General features: G+C 45.6%; 2 protein-coding genes across 2 annotated transcripts; one reads left to right on the top strand and one right to left on the bottom strand.

Moving 5' to 3' along the window:
- Nucleotides 1–4,923: 4,923 nt before the first annotated feature.
- LOC124483333 (keratin, type I cytoskeletal 13-like) lies at nt 4,924–7,865 on the top strand. The gene is made up of 7 exons (XM_047043737.1): nt 4,924–5,505; nt 5,891–5,973; nt 6,172–6,328; nt 6,566–6,727; nt 6,848–6,973; nt 7,094–7,314; nt 7,625–7,865. Exons 1-7 carry the CDS (start codon nt 4,972–4,974, stop codon nt 7,740–7,742), a joined length of 1,401 nt encoding a protein of 466 aa, XP_046899693.1. The 5' UTR covers nt 4,924–4,971; the 3' UTR covers nt 7,743–7,865.
- Nucleotides 7,866–10,378: 2,513 nt separating this feature from the next.
- krt98 (keratin 98) lies at nt 10,379–16,155 on the bottom strand. Its single transcript, XM_047043738.1, has 8 exons — nt 15,586–16,155; nt 14,689–14,771; nt 14,267–14,423; nt 12,914–13,075; nt 12,418–12,543; nt 11,796–12,016; nt 10,674–10,684; nt 10,379–10,520 (listed from the first exon to the last, which is right to left on the bottom strand). The coding sequence occupies exons 1-8, from the start codon at nt 15,925–15,927 to the stop codon at nt 10,420–10,422; spliced, it is 1,203 nt and encodes a 400-aa protein (XP_046899694.1). The 5' UTR covers nt 15,928–16,155; the 3' UTR covers nt 10,379–10,419.
- Between the last annotated feature and the right edge of the window lie 1,475 nt (nt 16,156–17,630).

The following is a 17,630-nucleotide window of genomic DNA, read 5'->3' as shown; positions in this document are numbered from 1 at the left end:
GGCACATGTTTTTGGTGAAACTATCTGACTAGTGACTACTAACCTGAACTCCATTGCCACAGCCTAAACTTTGTCAATCTGTTCATGAAAATAATTCATTTCAGCCTAGACCGTACAATGGAAGTAACGTTAAATCGAATTCAACCAACGCAATCGCTACCAAGACAGTCTAGTACAGGGGTGTCAAACTCATTTCGCATCGTGGGCCACATACGGCCTAGGGAGATGTCAAGTGGGCCGGACCATTAAAATTATACCATACTCTGCTATAAATAACCAAAATATCATGTCTTTCTTCTGTGTTATCTAGTTTAATTGATATAAAGACCATATCGTATAAACTCCGTCCAACCGCTTTAACACGTAATGATCTCTTCGGTGGTGTAGTTGGTTAAAGCATTGTACGGCCACATATTGTTAATGCGAATCTGGGATCCCAAGTTCGCGCCCCAGTCCAGTGAATCTCGTACGATATCCTTTAACTTTTACTGTGAGAAAATGACATAATTCTAAAGGCCTACGGATGTATCACAACATTTTAATGTGTGAGCACTAATATCAGATCAAAATGAACACATGTAGCCTTAATTAAATATTGAATAACGTAGGGTAGTCTACCGTCGGAGACAACCACTACGCCTCATTCAGCCAGTTTAAACGGCTGCTAGATGACGCTGTTCATTTTCAAAGCGCCGATAGTTCGGCTCTTTGGGCCGGCACAATCCGGAAGAAACCACCAAAGCTTCACAAGGCATCGTTCGCCCATCCCTAGTAGAGACCAAGGTATTAATTGATACCGTCTGCTGTTTTCAGTCTGTCTCAGTGATGCGGCTTGTCTTCTACTCTGATGGAAAGAGTGCGCCCCTTAGCGGATAATCCATGAATTACAGCGAATTAAAAATATTAATTCCATGTCTTTTATGCATTTTTCCACTTTCAAATTATCCTGCGGGCCTGATCGAACCTCCTTGGGGGCCGGTTCCGGCCCGCGGGCCGTATGTTTGACACCCCTGGTCTAGTAGTAGTTGTAGCCTACAATCTACCGGGGCAGCTTCTCCACACAGCAGGGCTATATCGCATTTTGCCTTGTTACTGACAATGATCGCTACCACTGACATTCTTATGAATGAGTGATTTTCCCCTTAATAAATGTCAAGCTTATTTACGTTTTTTGGGGCATATTTTCAGTTAGCAGATGATACTATTTGAATTGCGATTCCATCTGAGATAGCTAGCTACAGTACTATTGGTAACGTTGTTGTTAAAATACATTTCAAAGGGGTTTCTTTATTAATGAATTAATGCAATATGAGTAGGCTAAATGCCTGAAAATATCACGAGAATGGAAAAACTAACAATGACGTTTAAGTCATAGCGATTAGGTAAATTTTTACACCGATCTGCCAAATGTATTCGTTTTGATTCAACTATGGGGTTGCTGATCACCATTCCCTCTTGCAGGGGAAATGAGAAGACAACTATTTCATTCTACTCTTCACTCTTAGTATTTTGAGTTGTAAATGAGCAGAAAAAATTATGCTTTTAAATCTATGTAATCTTTATAAATAATAAGTAGGCTATGCATTTTAATATAAAATATACAGAAATGTAATTTAAATACGGACCCCTGCAACCAACACAAGTAAGCAAGCACACCCTACAATTTCCCCAGAAATTGTACCATCTCTAGTTGGTCTTGTTTCTGGGCCAAACCTGGGCTTGTTGAAAGGTGACGGGCTCCACCTGCGATGTTCTCGTTTAGTGTTTGAAATGACCAGGCGTTGGTTGAATCATAAGTGTACTTTACTGTGATATGTTCAGGCAGGTCTCATACATATAGCTGTTGACTACTGATAACTGACTACCTAACTTTGCAGCTGTTGACTACTGATAACTGACTACCTAACTTTTATTTTCCCTGGAACAGATTTCATGTTCCAACCGAGGGGGGCTGGCGCTATCTTAGTGTCTAGGGCTGCATCAAATACCCTTTTTGCTCTGTTAAATTGCTGCACTAGACAGACTTGAACGGTGGGGACCTCATTTTAAATATTATTGTAACTGTTAGTTGCTCCTGGCATTCTAAATTCCTACTCTCCTCTCTCTGTCCCCCCTCCACACATCCCATGTGGTGTGGGGGGGTTTGAGGTGTCAGCATCTGCCTGGTCGCCAGTGGACATCAATCTGTGACAGTCTTCCAAAGCTGGATCTAGTCACCAAAATCTCCATGACGGACAACAGCAAGTTCCCGGTCCCTTTCCTCACCCCCCGGCCTGTGATGCTGCGCTGATCACAGTCCCCAGCCCTGTGGCTACTTCTGCTTCAACTGACATTTACCAACTGATCCAAGTTGAACACTGGATTTTTGTGTTTCAACACCCATTGACACTTCCCTGCTGTATGACTATGTTAAGCCTGTGTTCTTCACCTCTCTTCCATCAACCGTCTCTGGAGGAGGGGATCCCTCACTGAATTGCTCCTCCCAAGGTTTCTTCCATTTTTTATTTTCTAGTGAGTTTTTCCTAGGAGTTTTTCGTGGTCTTCCTTGAGGGTTTGGGTTGGTTCAGGGGCAGTTCTATGGTTGTATCATGTGAAGCCCTCTGTAACATTGCTTGTAAAAAGGGCTATACAAATAAATTTTTATTTGAGCAGTCTTGACCACAGATGTCTTGTCCACAGTAAATATCAGCAATCCCTTTAGAAAGGAATCTGTCCCAACACCTGTTGTAATCAGGATACTCCTGTACCATTTGCCTGAGGGTAGCAGGTCAAACAGACTGTGGCTGAGGTGGACTGGGTGGCTGACGATTAATGTAATGCAATAAATTGCATTGCAGTATTCCAACCTCAAATCATTTTTAAGTGCATTCTAAAGACAAATACACAGTAAGTTTTGACGTATATAACGGTTGCCATATTTAACACTGTTTACAGCTTACTATCATTGAGTTTTAAATTTGATTTATCAAATAGATTTTAAATGAGTAATGAACGTGGAGAGCTCCTTGGCTGCATGCTTTCAGTTTTAAATGTTTATAATTTGGAAAACCAGGCTTAAGTAAAGTAAAGTAAGGGTGGGTTGAACAATTAAGAGACACAAAGACATCACCTTCACTAGACAAGGTTTTACCAATTGAAAAACGGCTATGTTTATTTTACGTGAAGCTTCAAAAACACAATGGAATTATGTTTATAGGGCACCAAAATGGCTAGCAGCGGCACTGACCGTTCTGGATTAGAGCGTAATGACTAAATGTAAACCTATTGATACTCTACATTACTTATTTCAAGTACATTATTCTAGTCAATTAGAAATGTTTTCATTTGTTTTTCGTTTTTTGCAAAATTAGTGTGCTAAACTAGTGTGCAGAAGCACGTTTCCCAATACCTTAAACTTTGTGTATTCAGTTTTCCGACGCCATTATCTAACCACATCCTTCTGAGTAAGCGGTAAACTATGTTATAACTTGCAATAAGTGCACTGCAGTATTGTCATAAGGGAAACATTCTGTGGTTTAATTTGGGTGTGTCCCTGACATGAAGACTAAGCTACAGGGCGGATAGATAAAATATAGTCACCTTTTTGTACCGTAGGGCGTCTTTCTACTCTGGATCTCAATTACGTTTTTTTCCATCCCTCGCATCGAAATCGTTGCAAAACATTCGAGAGCAAGCATGCATTTGTTAGACCAGTGCACATATCTTCACACACACATTTTCTTGGGATTTTGGTATTAGGCCTATTACTGAACATAACACAGAGAGCCCAACAGAGGTAGTGGTGTGACAGACGTGGTCTTGCTCCGTCAGAGGTATACGGGCCGATGGTCGCACCTCACTGGGGTCAAACACGCCACCTCTGACTTCCCAACTGCGACCACTAACAACTACGCCAACGAAAAGCTAGCAATTCGTTGACGCGGGAGGCCTATTACATACCTGAGGAGTGAGTTTCTCCGATACACACCGGCTGCAGTGGGATTAGTGTAACATATTACTAAACCTTTATAATAGCGTTGTATTTAATGATTGCCAATTTGCCATGCTGATTCAATTAGACTTTTGACCACGATTCGCCCTAATCATTTGCATTATCATGATAAAGTTTTTGGTGCAAATGGATAACATGCATCATTTGAATCGTGCTTTCTCTTATGAGTCAACAACGCTTTGTACCATTTTCCAATACATGCGTGACTTTAATAAACCAACAGGAGATTTATACAAGCCTAAAGGATATACTCAAGCTTGGAAAGAGGAAAACAGGCAAGGTCTTGTTCGTACACACTTAAAACGCCAAAAGGCCCTGCCAGGATATTTAGTAGGAGAGAACAGTAAAGCAATCACACATCTGTTTTTCCTGGGCTTGAGTTCGGAGTGCTCAGTGATGCCAGACGATGTAGTACCACTATTGAGGAAGAAATAAGCTTCCCTCTCCCTTGCAGACTCGTTCCTTCATTAGCAAAATGCACACTGCACTTGAGTTTCGCAAGTTTGCTCCTGAGTGAAAAGAGAACAAACTGGATGCATTTGCTAAAACACATCACAGTTTTTTTTGCAAATGCAAAATATGGGAGTTACATTTAAGAAAAAGCCTTGTAGATGTTCTGGATAGATAACTGTCCAGAGACAAAGAGAGGTCTGCTTTTAATGTTGGCACAGTGTCAGGCGAAATGTTGGTTTCTACTTTTGCGTTTTTGTTCAGGACATCACAGCTGCATGTTGTCACAGCAACAGGTACAGTTTAAGTTTGTTGTGCCAAACAATGTACCTGCAAGGGTGGAGTAAGAGCCCCTGAGCATCTCATGAGGTAATGCCTCTCCCCATTCCACCCATCAACCTCACCCTCCTCCTCCCTGCCTCCCTCCCTCCCTTCGATCCTGCTCTGTATAAAAGGGAACAAGGTCTGGGCGGTGTGGCAAGCTATCTCCTCATCCAGGGCAGGCAGATTTCCTCTCTCTCTCAGTGACCATGTCCACCTCCTACTCCAGCAAAACCAGTTACTCCTCCGGCGGCGGTGGCAGCAGCGGAGGCTCCATGAGGTATGGAGGCTCATCAGGCGGCTCCAGTATGTACATGGGCGGCGGTGGTGGTGGAGGCGGCAGCAGCGGTGGTTACGGCCGCATCTCCGCCATGAGGGCCGGCAGTGTTTATGGAGGCGCAGGAGGCTCCGGAACACGCATCTCCAGTTCTTCCTTTGGTTCCGGGGGCGGCGGCGGCGGCGGTGGTGGCGGCGGTGGTGGTTACAGCTTTGGCTACGGCTACGGTATGGGAGGAGGCGGTGGAGGTGGTGGCGGCGTCACAGATCACACATCAGCCAACGAGAAGGCCACCATGCAGAACCTGAACGACCGTCTGGCCACCTACCTGGACAAGGTGCGCATCCTGGAGAAGGCCAACGGTGAGCTGGAGTTGAAGATCCGCCTGTTCCTGGAGAGCAAGTCCTCCCCAAAATCCCGCGACTACTCTGCCTTCTATGTCACCATCACCGATCTGCAGAACAAGGTATGTCACCTGATCCCTACAGCTGCCAAAACACATAACTATGGATTGAATTACTATAGATAGCAACCTTTTTTGAATGTGTGACAAATCCATTTCACCCTAGAGAGACATCATTAAATGCCTTTACTGCTAGCTGTGGTTTCAAAGAAAGCTGATTGAGTAAGGTTCACGAAAGCTTCAGTATAACTGCAGCATCCATGACGATCCCTGAGGCGACTGCATAAGATGCAATTCATCTCATTTTCCCTCGAGTTCCCTTTCAAAGCAATTTGTCACCATTTAGCTGATGCCCAACGCTCAACAAAGGCATTCTGCAAAGCCTGGACTTTTGCAATTCCATTAGTTATCTTATCTTGAAACATGTTGCTAACCTCCTTTCCCACAGATCCAGGATGCCAAACTCTACAACGGAGGCATTTACCTGGCCATCGACAACGCTAAACTGGCAGCTGATGACTTCAGAACCAAGTAGGCTTCCAAACCCCTTACAAAGAATTGGTGTCACGCCAAATAGCACAAAGCCATAGATACCATCATAAAGTTCAACAGTCCACCTTATCTCCTACTCTCATAGTAACAGACATTGGGTGCCTCCAAGCAGAGGTGATTTAGTATAAAGTGTTCCTCCTGGTCAATGACCTGATACGATTCCCCCCCCCCCACCAGGTATGAGAATGAGCTGGCCATGCGGCAGTCGGTCGAGGCGGACATCGCTGGGCTCAAGAGGATGTTGGATGAGCTGACCATGGCCAGGTCCGACCTGGAGATGCAGATCGAGGGCCTGAAGGAGGAGCTCATCTATCTGAAGAAGAACCATGAGGAGGTGGGTGGGGATGGAGTGGTGAAGGGAGCACTACAGTCCTATAACTGTTTGTTTTTGCTTTTTGGGGTGGGAATAATCACTATACCATAGATTAGCTTTTGATGGCCACCATCGACAATAGTTTCCCTAACAAGGTACATATCTTCTTTCATTTATAAATCAAGCTCATATGAAGTTCTTGTATCCGAGACAAACTAATCCTCTATGAAGAGAGCTCACGTATGTCCCCCACTGTAGGAACTCCTGGCCATGAGGGCGCAGATGACCGGCCAGGTGAACGTGGAGGTGGACGCAGCGCCTCAAGAGGACCTCAGCAGAGTCATGGCTGAGATCCGCCAGCAGTACGAGAGCGTCTCTGCCAAAAACCAGCAAGACCTGGACAAATGGTTCCAGAGCAAGGTACTAACTTCAATTCCGCCCTAGCACCCTCTATAGACAAAGTATGGGCTTTCGATTGAAAGAATCAGCTTACCATCAAGGACTGGATAAACAGTTGACCCTCTCACTGTTTACCCACAGTCAGAGAGTCTGAACAAGGAAGTAGCCGCCAACACAGAAGTCCTCCAGTCCTCCAAGTCGGAGATCTCAGAAATTCGTCGCACGCTGCAAGGTCTGGAGATCGAGCTGCAGTCCCAGCTCAGCATGGTGAGTTCCGGCCGAGCATCCGCGCTTGCAGCCCTGTATACCAATGCCCGAGTTGTGTTCTGACTCTTTCCCACAATCCCTCACCTCGATCCATCTTTTTCTCCAACGCCTGACCAATAGAAATCCTCCCTGGAGGGCACGCTCGCAGAGACAAAAGGGCGGTACTCGATGCAGCTCCAGGGTCTCCAGACGCAGGTCACCAGCCTTGAGCAGCAGCTGATGAGCATGCGCAGCGACATGGAACGCCAGGGCCAGGAGTACAAGATGCTGCTGGACATCAAGACCAGGCTGGAGATGGAGATCGCCGAGTACAGGAGGCTGCTGGACGGAGAGGTCTCAGGGTAAGCGAGGCAGACTGGGGAGAAAGAACAAACAAGGGATGGATGGAACCTAGGTAACGGATTTAGTCACCAGTAGCAGAACGGTAGTTTCGCTTTGATGTGTGTTTAAGTAGCACTCTATCCTTGTGTGCCAGCATTCCTTAGAATGCTAGCCCACTGTCCTTCTTGTGAGGTGAGCACACAGATCCTCTTTTCTTCATTAAACCACAGTCGACCAAAGATGGTCTTAGGGAAGATGTCAGCTTGTAAACAAACCGTAAGAAGCATACACTAATCCATTAAGATGCTATTTGTTCCTTCTTTCTTACAGCATCAGCAACGTCTCCTCCACAACTACCTCCTCCTCTAAGCCCATACGCAAGGTGCTGGTGGTCACAGAGGAGGTTGTGGACGGCAAGGTGGTGTCCTCTTCTTCCACAAGCTCCTAATGGGCTGAAACAGCAAGCAGCACACCAAGAGTTAACTCCCTTCTAAGAACATCTGGGTAGAACACTGTCAACTGTTCTTCATTTGAAAGCAATAAAGATACTCTCAATGTGCTGACAATGCCATCTTTGTGTTCTGTGTCTGATTTGGCTCCCTCTCTTTACATCTGACTGCCATTTTGGAGTTAATTGTCTGAACATGAGGCCAAGAGAATAGTATTTTGAAAGTGCATGCGTCAGTGACGGGTCATGATGAGTGCGATCTCTGAGGCACAGATGTGGAAGATTACTGTCAGCAGAGATTGGATTTGTCATTAATGAGTACATTTACATTTACTCATTTAGCAGACGCTCTTATCCAGAGTGACTTGCAGTAAGTACAGGGACATTCCCCTCGAGGCAAGTAAGGTGAAGTGCCTTGCCCAAGCTCACGGCCAGGAATCTAACCGGCAACCTTCTGAGAAATAGCCCGATTCCCTAACCGCTCGGCCGTTGAGTTGTTCGTGTGGGAGAATTGTGGGAGACTTGTTAACCCTTCCCTGAACTCCAAGTAACATGTAGGTTATGGTACAGAGGCCTGTTCCATAAAAGCCGCTCAAAAAAGATGGACCTACTTAAATTAGTTTAATTAATCAAGCGGGGCTAAAGCGGTTCCATAAAGGCACATTTTCAGCTCACGGACTCCTACTAATTCAAGTCAGATTTAAGTAGTCAAGCTAATTGCACGTGCACCTTATTCTTAAGAAGCCCGAGAGGTAGAACGTGAATCATATCAATGACTAAAAGCAGAGAGAGTGCAACCATATTCACCGCGACCGAGCAGCCTTCACTCCTCAAACTTTACAACCAGTTCAAACATTTAAAACTAAAAAAGGCAATACAGCGGCAATAAATAAAACAAGAGAGAAAGGCTGGCAAGATACTACGGATCGATTGAATGCATAGGTGTAAGTAGAAACAATGTTTAAATGTAAAATGTAATATCCTGCAATCCAACCTAATTTAGTAACCGTTTTATTATACAATCTAGGCCATGTAGTCAAAGGCATAACTACATAAAAGGTTAGTTGATGTGTCTGTATTTGCATATTCTTGACCAAAAGTCTAAAAAACAACAAACAAATGTGATTTGTTTCATAGTGATGGCCAAGTCTGTGTGCCTGTTGGAAACACCAGACAGCATACAGGAGGACCCTGTAAGTGTGAAGTTCAAAGCACTGGTTCACTGTTAATGTAAAGTGGTGATCATTGGACATCAAAAATGTATGGTTTTTGAGTGAAGGCCCGTCTTTTAGAGAGGAGGATGAGGAGACACTGTCCGTGTAATAAAGGAGGGCTGAGGTAAGCAATGATTGTATGCTCCAAAGCCCTAGTTGTGCTAAAATGCCCAATGCTTATTTATTTTTCCCAAAACAATTGTTGTAGGACACTGCCCCATGCTCTGACACCGGTGACAAAGTGAGTAGCCTATAATACTAATAAATAAAACACAAGTGCATTCAAAACATAATTAACTCTTCAAAAAGGAGGAAAATGTAAAAAGTGTATTAAAGAGATACCTTTATAAAGAAAATGGATGCACTTGATGTAGAGATGAGGTACGAAAAAAATTGATGCGGAAGATGGAATTGGAAATCCAACAACTGGAGAAAGATGTAAGTATAACTGCCATAATCAAAACAATCGCACCCACACATATCAAATCACATTTTAGTTGTAGACCTTTTTACAAGCAATGTCAAAGGGCTTCACTTATGCTCATAGAACTGCACCTCAAATCAAAATCAAATCAGTTTATTTGTATAGCCCTTTTTACAAGCAATGTCACAGAGGACACCTCAAACTAAACTTGATCTGGTTTTTCACACAAGTAACTGTGTGCCTTTTCCCCCAACAGGCATCTTCAAGTTAAAATAAAAAATATATTCTACAAATTGTGACTTAAGACAATCTTTCAAACAAATTTCCATCACAGGCTCTGGGAGTTGGGAACTTCAATTACCACCAACGGGTGGGCCAACTTGTGCTAACCAAAATAATGATTTGCATATACATCCCTTATTACCCTGACTGTTTCATTGCCTTCAAATATTGGTTCAATGTTCCAATCCTCCTCTACAACCACCCTTGGTGGTCTCTCCTCAGGCAGGCGATGTTGTGGAGCACAATACGTGCAATGATGATGTTGCATGCCCTTTGTGGAGTCTCTCGGAGGTGGAATTGACAAGATTTGGGTTTAGCAACCTACGAATATATATATTACAGTTAGCCTGCCAAGTTTGCAAGTTTGCTGTTTGCCAAGTAACCTGGCAAGTTTGGCAGCCTAAGTTGCCATAGTAACTGAGTTCGAACTACTTTAAGATAGCTTTATGGAACCGAATGAACTAGAAATGAGTCCGACTAACCAACTAAAGTCTGGCTTATTCGGTAAACTCTCTTTATGGAACAGGCCTCTGGTCAAGTAAAATGTAAAGTTTTTGTTATCAAAGTATTGGGTACAGTTAGAGGTGGATTCATTGTTGTTGCCCTAAAAAGATGAGAAGCATGTCATTTCTCAAGACGTGATCGTTTCTCTTTCAAAACGGACACAGTTTTGATCCTCTCCCTTTTTTGTAAATGACAAATGAAATAAAAGTCTGTTTTCATTTTGTTTATTTTTATTTCTTTAGGTGTTGGTAAGTTAAGACTCAATCTCATCCACATCCACGTCTACCGTCTTGGAGGACTGGACCACTTTTCCATCGATCACAGTCTCCACCACTGTGATGACCTTGGTGACCACTAAGAAGCCAAGAAATAAACGAGAACCACATCTTAGAATAGCATTGACAATCTTATAATGATCATAAAACATGACCGGAACAATATAACACATATTATTCAGCTTTGCAAAATCTTCAGGGAGTTATTGATTTTAGCAAGAAACATGCTTACCTTGTTTGGTGCTATTGGGATGGCGTTTCGAAGGAGAGAAAAAGACGGGAAAAACACAGTTTAATCACATGCCTATCAGGTCGTTTATCTCAGTTTCTTTCACCTCCACACCTTTCCTATACCACCACTTAAATTCCAACCTCCCCCTTCCTGTCCGCTCTTTCCACATCCTTCTCTCCTATCTATCCTTCTCTCCCCTCCTCCCCAGTCCCCCTCTCCCTGCAGGTTCCCCTCCTCCCCAGTCCCCCTCTCCCTGCAAGCTCCCCTCCTCCCCAGTCCCCCTCTCCCTGCAGGCTCCCCTCCTGCCCAGTCCCCCTCTCCCTGCAGGCTCCCCTTTTCCCCAGTCCCCCTTTCCCTGCAGGATCCCCTCCTCCCCAGTCCCCCTCTCCCTGCAGGCTCCCCTCCTCCCCAGTCCCCCTTTCCCTGCAGGCTCCCCTCTTCCCCAGTCCCCCTCTCCCTGCAGGCTCCCCTCCTCCCCAGTCCCCATCTCCCTGCAGGCTCCCCTCCTCCCCAGTCCCCCTCTCCCTGCAGGCTCCCCTCCTCCCCAGTCCCCATCTCCCTGCAGGCTCCCCTCCTCCCCAGTCCCCCTCTCCCTGCAGGCTCCCCTCCTCCCCAGTCCCCCTCTCCCTGCAGGCTCCCCTCCTCCCCAGTCCCCTTCTCCCTGCAGGCTCCCCTCCTCCCCAGTCCCCCTCTCCCTGCAGGCTCCCCTCCTGCCCAGTCCCCCTCTCCCTGCAGGCTCCCCTTTTCCCCAGTCCCCCTCTCCCTGCAGGATCCCCTCCTCCCCAGTCCCCCTCTCCCTGCAGGCTCCCCTCCTCCCCAGTCCCCCTTTCCCTGCAGGCTCCCCTCTTCCCCAGTCCCCATCTCCCTGCAGGCTCCCCTCCTCCCCAGTCCCCCTCTCCCTGCAGGCTCCCCTCCTCCCCAGTCCCCATCTCCCTGCAGGCTCCCCTCCTCCCCAGTCCCCCTCTCCCTGCAGGCTCCCCTCCTCCCCAGTCCCCATCTCCCTGCAGGATCCCCTTCTCCCCAGTCCCCCTCTCCCTGCAGGCTCCCCTCCTCCCCAGTCCCCATCTCCCTGCAGGCTCCCCTCCTCCCCTCCTCCCCAGTCCCCCTCTTCCAGGCACTCACACTTCGTCCTCTCCGTCCAGCAGCCTCCTGTACTCGGCGATCTCCATCTCCAACCTGGTCTTGAGGTCCAGCAGGTCGTTGTACTCCTGCCTGTGGCTTGCGATGTTGCCGTGGAGTCGGGACAGCTGGCTCTCCAGGCTGGTCACCACATCCTGGAGGCCTGACAGTTGGGCAGAGTAGCGGGCCTGGGTCTCTGATAAGGTGCCCTCCAGGGATTGTTTCTATGTTGGGTGGTCATATGGAAAAGGTAAATGGGTTGGAATGGGTGTACGTATATGTTGATACCGCAGAGGGGCAAATACGGATGTTGTTAAGGCTACTCTTAGCCTTAATTGTTGTGGAATGTCTTTAACTGGGGATTGTGGTGAGAGTGTGTGCACCAGCCTGACCGCACATTCTAAAATGTGTTTTGTGTCAATGTGAAACTCGTTTATTCTCTCCCTTTGTCCGATTTGGGGGGGAGGGGGGAAGGGGGTGTTAAGATGAAGTGTCGGCTTAAAGTCAGCACAGTGCCAAATCAGTTTATCTGTGGTGGATTTACAAGATGAAAACGTTTCCCTCTCACCACAGGGTGTCTGTCAGTTATTGTCAAGTCAGGCAATGTGTTCCGCTTAGTGCTCACCATGCTTGTGCAGGACTGCAGTTCAATCTGTAGCCTCTGGAGGGTGCTCTTGAGCTCCTTCACCTCGGTGCGACAGCTGACGAGACCTTCGTTCTGAATGACAACTTCCTGCTCAACTGTGCACATCTGATGAAAAAACACATTAGTCAGCAAATAACACCCTTATTTCCGCATAGCAAATGATGATTGTTGGACATCGCCTCTCTCGTCGGTTTCGCAGCAAATATCAGATGCATTTGACGACAAACTGGTGGAAATGCAACTGACATACATACAATGCAACATACCTGCACATAATCATAATAATCGTGCGTTTGTGTCACATGTCACTGCATCGCTCATCACGTTTCCTTCCTTCACATGAACAACACTTCAGTCAGCCTCGCCACCAAAAGGCAAACTCTTCGAAGAGGCAGGCTCAACTCGGTTTCTCTTGCAACTAACACAAAAACGACTCTCCCCGATGGATCCTAATAGACCTGTGGGTTCTGCTAACCTTCGTCTGGTACCAGGCATCCAAGTCTTTGCGGTTCTTGGCGGCCACTGCCTCGTAGTGTTCCCTGATCTCAGTCATGGTCTGGTTCAGGTCCATAGAGGGCGGTGCGTCCACCGACACGTTCACCTGGCCGCCCATGTGCGCCCTCAACAGGGCCAGCTCCTACATTGGGAAAGGTCAAAGGTCAGGTTTGTCACCATTAGAAACACATCATGGTGGCCAAGGGGCAGTATTCAAAGCAGTTTGGAAAGTGCGTGACTGTCTTACTAATCATGTCATATTGTCAATATCCAAACCCTATTGACAATTCCTTCCTGTTACTGCTTTGTATCCTTAGCACTTGGTGCTGTTTGTGTACAACTGTGTCTTAGGGTTTTATTGCACTTTTATTTGATCTGCTGGAACTGTTATGCGTGTGTTTGTAGGTGCGTGTGGAGGCACAGAAAGGTTGCGGTGAGCTAATGGAGAGGACGAAGAATGGAAGGAAAGGGAAAGGGAAGGGGGTCGGGGCAGGAGTGTCAGTGTGTGTTTAAACACCCAATCCATCTGTAAATGGAAACCAGAGGAATCCAGAAGAGTGCTCGAGTTTGCGTGCAAAACATTGACTGCCCTTGTAAAACAATTGGGTGCAGTTGATTGAATGTTATAGGATCATCCTTTACGTTCAAATCTGCTCATGTGTGCAACATCACTTTACTTCATACTATAATGTGAGTGGAGTAGAAAGTGGACAGAATGTTACATTGGCATGAATGTGCAACACTGGTCTTTTGTTCCAAGAATGTAATCAATAACTCCAACAGGTGGTGAACCTTTACTACTACTACTACTGTTTGCGTTAGGAAAGCAAACCTATGTACACACGTCATTCCCTATTCACGTCTACCAACGTAATTATTACTTTTTGTAGGCGTGAGAGAGAGTCCTCTGTTTGTATTAGATTGTGTAAGTGTCAGAAGATAGATGTCAGCAGCCAAGAGAAGACAAATATGTCTTCGTGTGATAGATAACCCTCAAAGTGAATCAATTATCTTTTGTTTATCCGTTCTCCGTTTCCTTTTCAGTTTGACGTTGATGATGAACGGACACAATGATGAACTCCTTCTGTGAGTGGAAAGCAGGGGCTCATTTAGGGGGTGTAAGACAAAGTAAGTAAAGGGGTTTGGCGGTAGTTAAGGGACTGAGATTTCCCTATGTTACAGCTCATAGCCCTGGAGCTTGTGTCTGGACGTAGACAAAGTTTTTTTTTGCTCTAAGTAGGGAGCTAGAGTTCATCAGTGACTTCTGTCATGTATTTGTGTGTGGGGGTAGGGTTGGTATCTGTACCGGGCCTGTGGCTCTTGCGTTCCCTACCTCCTCGTGGTTCTTCTTGAGCATGATGATCTCCTCCTTCAGACCCTCGTACTGCATCTCCAGGTCTGAGCGGCTCAGGTTCATCTCGTCCAGAACCTTCTTCAGGCCGGCGATGTCGGCATCAACCGCCATCCTCATGGCCAGCTCGTTCTCAAACCTGATCGGTGAAGGTCAGAGGTTATAGTTGGGAGGGGTCATGCAATTAGTAGAGTTCACTGGTCGTGCTTTGGTTGGGATGACGGTATGTGGACGTCTGCGAACTCGCGTGTGTGTGTCCATATGAATGCAAGAGGCAAAAAACACATACGTGTGAGGACACATACATGCTGTGCACACACTGACTTGTATGCACACTCTCACAAAGATCTTTTGTGCATCTTCATACACAGATACACACAAACAGACAAGTTCCAGACACTCACTTCATTTTAAAGTCCCCTGCAGCCAGTTTGGCATTGTCCATGTCCAGGATCGTCTTGGCATTGCTCTTGGATGCAACACGGATCTTAAGAAGACAGCAAAAGAACAAACTTTCACATTTTCCCTTCCAAGATATATCCCCATGTAAGAATTGACCTTAATTCAATGCCACACAACCCTCCATGAGAATGGTTTGAATGTACTACTGTGCAAACTGACATTATAGTCAGTTTGACATGTAAATCATTCATATAGATGTGAAAAGCTATCAATATAGACTAAAGCAAGAGTGGTGTTTTGTGGCATGCTACAACAGCACTACAAATTTTGGGCGGCAAAAAAAAAAAGATAAAAAACAGTTTATCATTTCCATTAGTTTTTACATTTTTGGGGCCCCTGTCAGTCAGGGGCCCTTAGAATTGTCCTAACTTTTCCCCCTTATACGGCGCCCCTGACAACAGACAAGCTCTACTTAATTAAATGTTGAACTGCACAGCCCCTATCCCATACGTGCCATATCACTATTGCTATGGAGACAAACTTGGCAAACATTATCATCGTTTCTTCTCAGGCATGAAGCTCCCTGCGTTCTTAAACTTTGGCGGTGACTTATCGATCTTGTCAGTCTAATGTCTCATCATCCCTCCACCCTCAAATACAGCACCTGCATTCCTGCACAAATACATACGCACACACATATTCACGAACACATACGCACACACATTCACAAACACATACCACACACATTCACAAACGCATACGTACACACATTCACAAACACCTACGGAGGTAGATGAACAAGTGTCACCGCCGTACAAACACAGACATCGTCAGGGGACCAAAAACACAGACACACGCCCACTCTTTCATCTCCACTCCCATCTTCCTCTCGGGTTTACCTTGTCCTGCAGGTCGTTGATGGTGACAAAGTAGGAGGTGTAATCGTGGCACACCACCGTCCTTTTCTCGTACCACTCCCTGATCTGCTTCTCCAGCTGGGCGTTGTCCTTCTCCAGGGTACGCACCTTCTCCAGGTAGGAGGCCAGGCGATCGTTCAGGTTCTGCATGGTGGCCTTCTCGTTGGCCGACACGTGGAGGTCCAGGCCGTCGCTCAGGTTGAAGCCTCCGCCGCCGGCGGAGCCGTAGAGGGACCCCACGTGGGCCGAGGAGATGCGGGTGCCGTGGCCTCCGGCACCGCCGTACACGCTGAGGGTGCGGGGGACGTTGGATCTGAAAGACATGATGGTGGTGGAGGTGCGGGAGGTTCTGCTGCTGCTGCTGCTGGATCAGGGAGATTGACAGGAGGCTCTGGAGCAATGCTGGAGGCTGTTGCTGGAGGGCTGATTTACAGTGTCAGGTACAAGGCAGGTCAGCTGGTTAAATACCTGTTAAGAACCCCCCCCAAAAAGAGGCTGGGCCATTGTTGTTGACAGCCCACCATTCACAACACACACACACACACACACACTACCTGCTATTGTCCGTGCTAAGAAGGAGCCAGCCCCCTTTTTTTCAGTTGGAAGTCACCCTTCAACATTTTTTTGTAAAAAAAAAAAACGCATTCCTCAACTGTCCTTGGCCACCTTGTCTTTCTGTCACTCGGAAAAGTCACGATCATTTCACAGCTTGTGTCATTAAAACCATTTGGGGGAAATGTGTGTGTGCTATGAGTCTCGTAATGCTGTTGTTAGTCGTGGGTCCACACATCCACAAAGTGAAAGTCCTGTTAGATCGTAAACCACCCAGCCAGCCTTAATGAAAATACCATAGAGTACCTCCCACATATTGCATGGCCCTGTCAAAGTTCATTAGGGAAAAGACAATTTGTCAAGGAGAAACTACTTCTTTCAGCAGGTTGCTCTATTTCACATTTTCCAACCAAATGATACAGTATGTTTACATGTGCTATGATGCCAAAGATATCTTCAGCATGGACCAAACATATAAAAGGCTTCATATATCTTATGAGTCTACATAAAGGTTTTAAGATTTCACATACCATGCAACTGAAAATGGGGGAAAAGGGTGCCAATGACATGGAATTATGGTAAAAAGTGCAACTATGTCAACACAATTAGGATTTTTTAAACCTCAGATATTTATTTACAAAAGTTGACATATGGCTCTTAGAAAGTTTTATTCCCGTTTACAATCACTTAGGTCACTCAATTAGTATTATTTTGTATATTTGGAACTGAAGTTAATCAGAAAATATCCCAGGCAGCATAGAACAGATTCTACATTTTTTATCTTTCATCATCCGGTGGCTGATGAAAAGAACAGAACGAAAACAAATCTGTCAAGAACAAAGAATCTTTTCAAATGCATGTGACTTAAACGTGCATGCCACAAACCTTAGAAGCTATTTTGAAACCTCCTCTTCCTGACTGGTTCATAAAAGTAACAGCATTATGTTATAGAAAAAAAAGCTTGTGATGAAAAAAAGGGTCTCCAATCAGAATCAGAATTTGTTTTTATTGCCATGTAAGTTTACACAAAACAAAATTTACTGTGGCAGGAAGGTGCATACAATATGTGAATCTCACATTTACATTTATGCATTTAGCAGACGCTTTTATCCAAAGCGACTTCCAAGAGAGATCTTTACAAAAGAGCATAGGTCACTGATCATGACAACGAGGTAGCCCCAAATATTGCAAGCAGCCAAAACATGAAGCATACATTGTGAAAAACCAAATAAGTGCCAAAGGGAAGAACCATGAGAGCATGCAGTTAAACAAGTTACAATTAAACAACATAAAACTAAAAAAGGTGAAAGTACAATTGAACAGCATGAAACCCAAAAAGTGCAAGAATGTACCTGTAGAAGTACAATCAACAGTAAAATATTTCACAGCGAGTACAAAAAGTTTAAATCCGTTATAACTAGCCAACAAGAGCAACAAGTCTCTAAATAAGAGTCACTGTGAACCTGGAGGAAACT

Source organism: Hypomesus transpacificus, chromosome 21 (assembly GCF_021917145.1).
Source record: "Hypomesus transpacificus isolate Combined female chromosome 21, fHypTra1, whole genome shotgun sequence".
Taxonomy (NCBI): Eukaryota; Metazoa; Chordata; class Actinopteri; order Osmeriformes; family Osmeridae; genus Hypomesus; species Hypomesus transpacificus.
The sequence above is the reverse complement of the archived record's forward strand: the minus strand, read 5'-3'. Positions and strand labels throughout refer to the sequence as shown.

Excerpts from the sequence above, each read along its gene's own strand:
- LOC124483333 (XM_047043737.1), top strand. The coding sequence starts at position 4,972 with ATGTCCACCTCCTACTCCAGCAAAACCAGTTACTCCTCCGGCGGCGGT. Across the intron at positions 6,329-6,565 it reads TGAAGAAGAACCATGAGGAG|GAACTCCTGGCCATGAGGGC; the intron begins GTGGGTGGGGAT and ends CCCCCACTGTAG. Across the intron at positions 7,315-7,624 it reads CTGGACGGAGAGGTCTCAGG|CATCAGCAACGTCTCCTCCA; the intron begins GTAAGCGAGGCA and ends TCTTTCTTACAG.
- krt98 (XM_047043738.1), bottom strand. The coding sequence starts at position 15,927 with ATGTCTTTCAGATCCAACGTCCCCCGCACCCTCAGCGTGTACGGCGGT. Across the intron at positions 13,076-14,266 it reads TCAAGAAGAACCACGAGGAG|GAGCTGGCCCTGTTGAGGGC; the intron begins GTAGGGAACGCA and ends TTCCCAATGTAG. Across the intron at positions 12,017-12,417 it reads TGCAGTCCTGCACAAGCATG|AAACAATCCCTGGAGGGCAC; the intron begins GTGAGCACTAAG and ends CACCCAACATAG.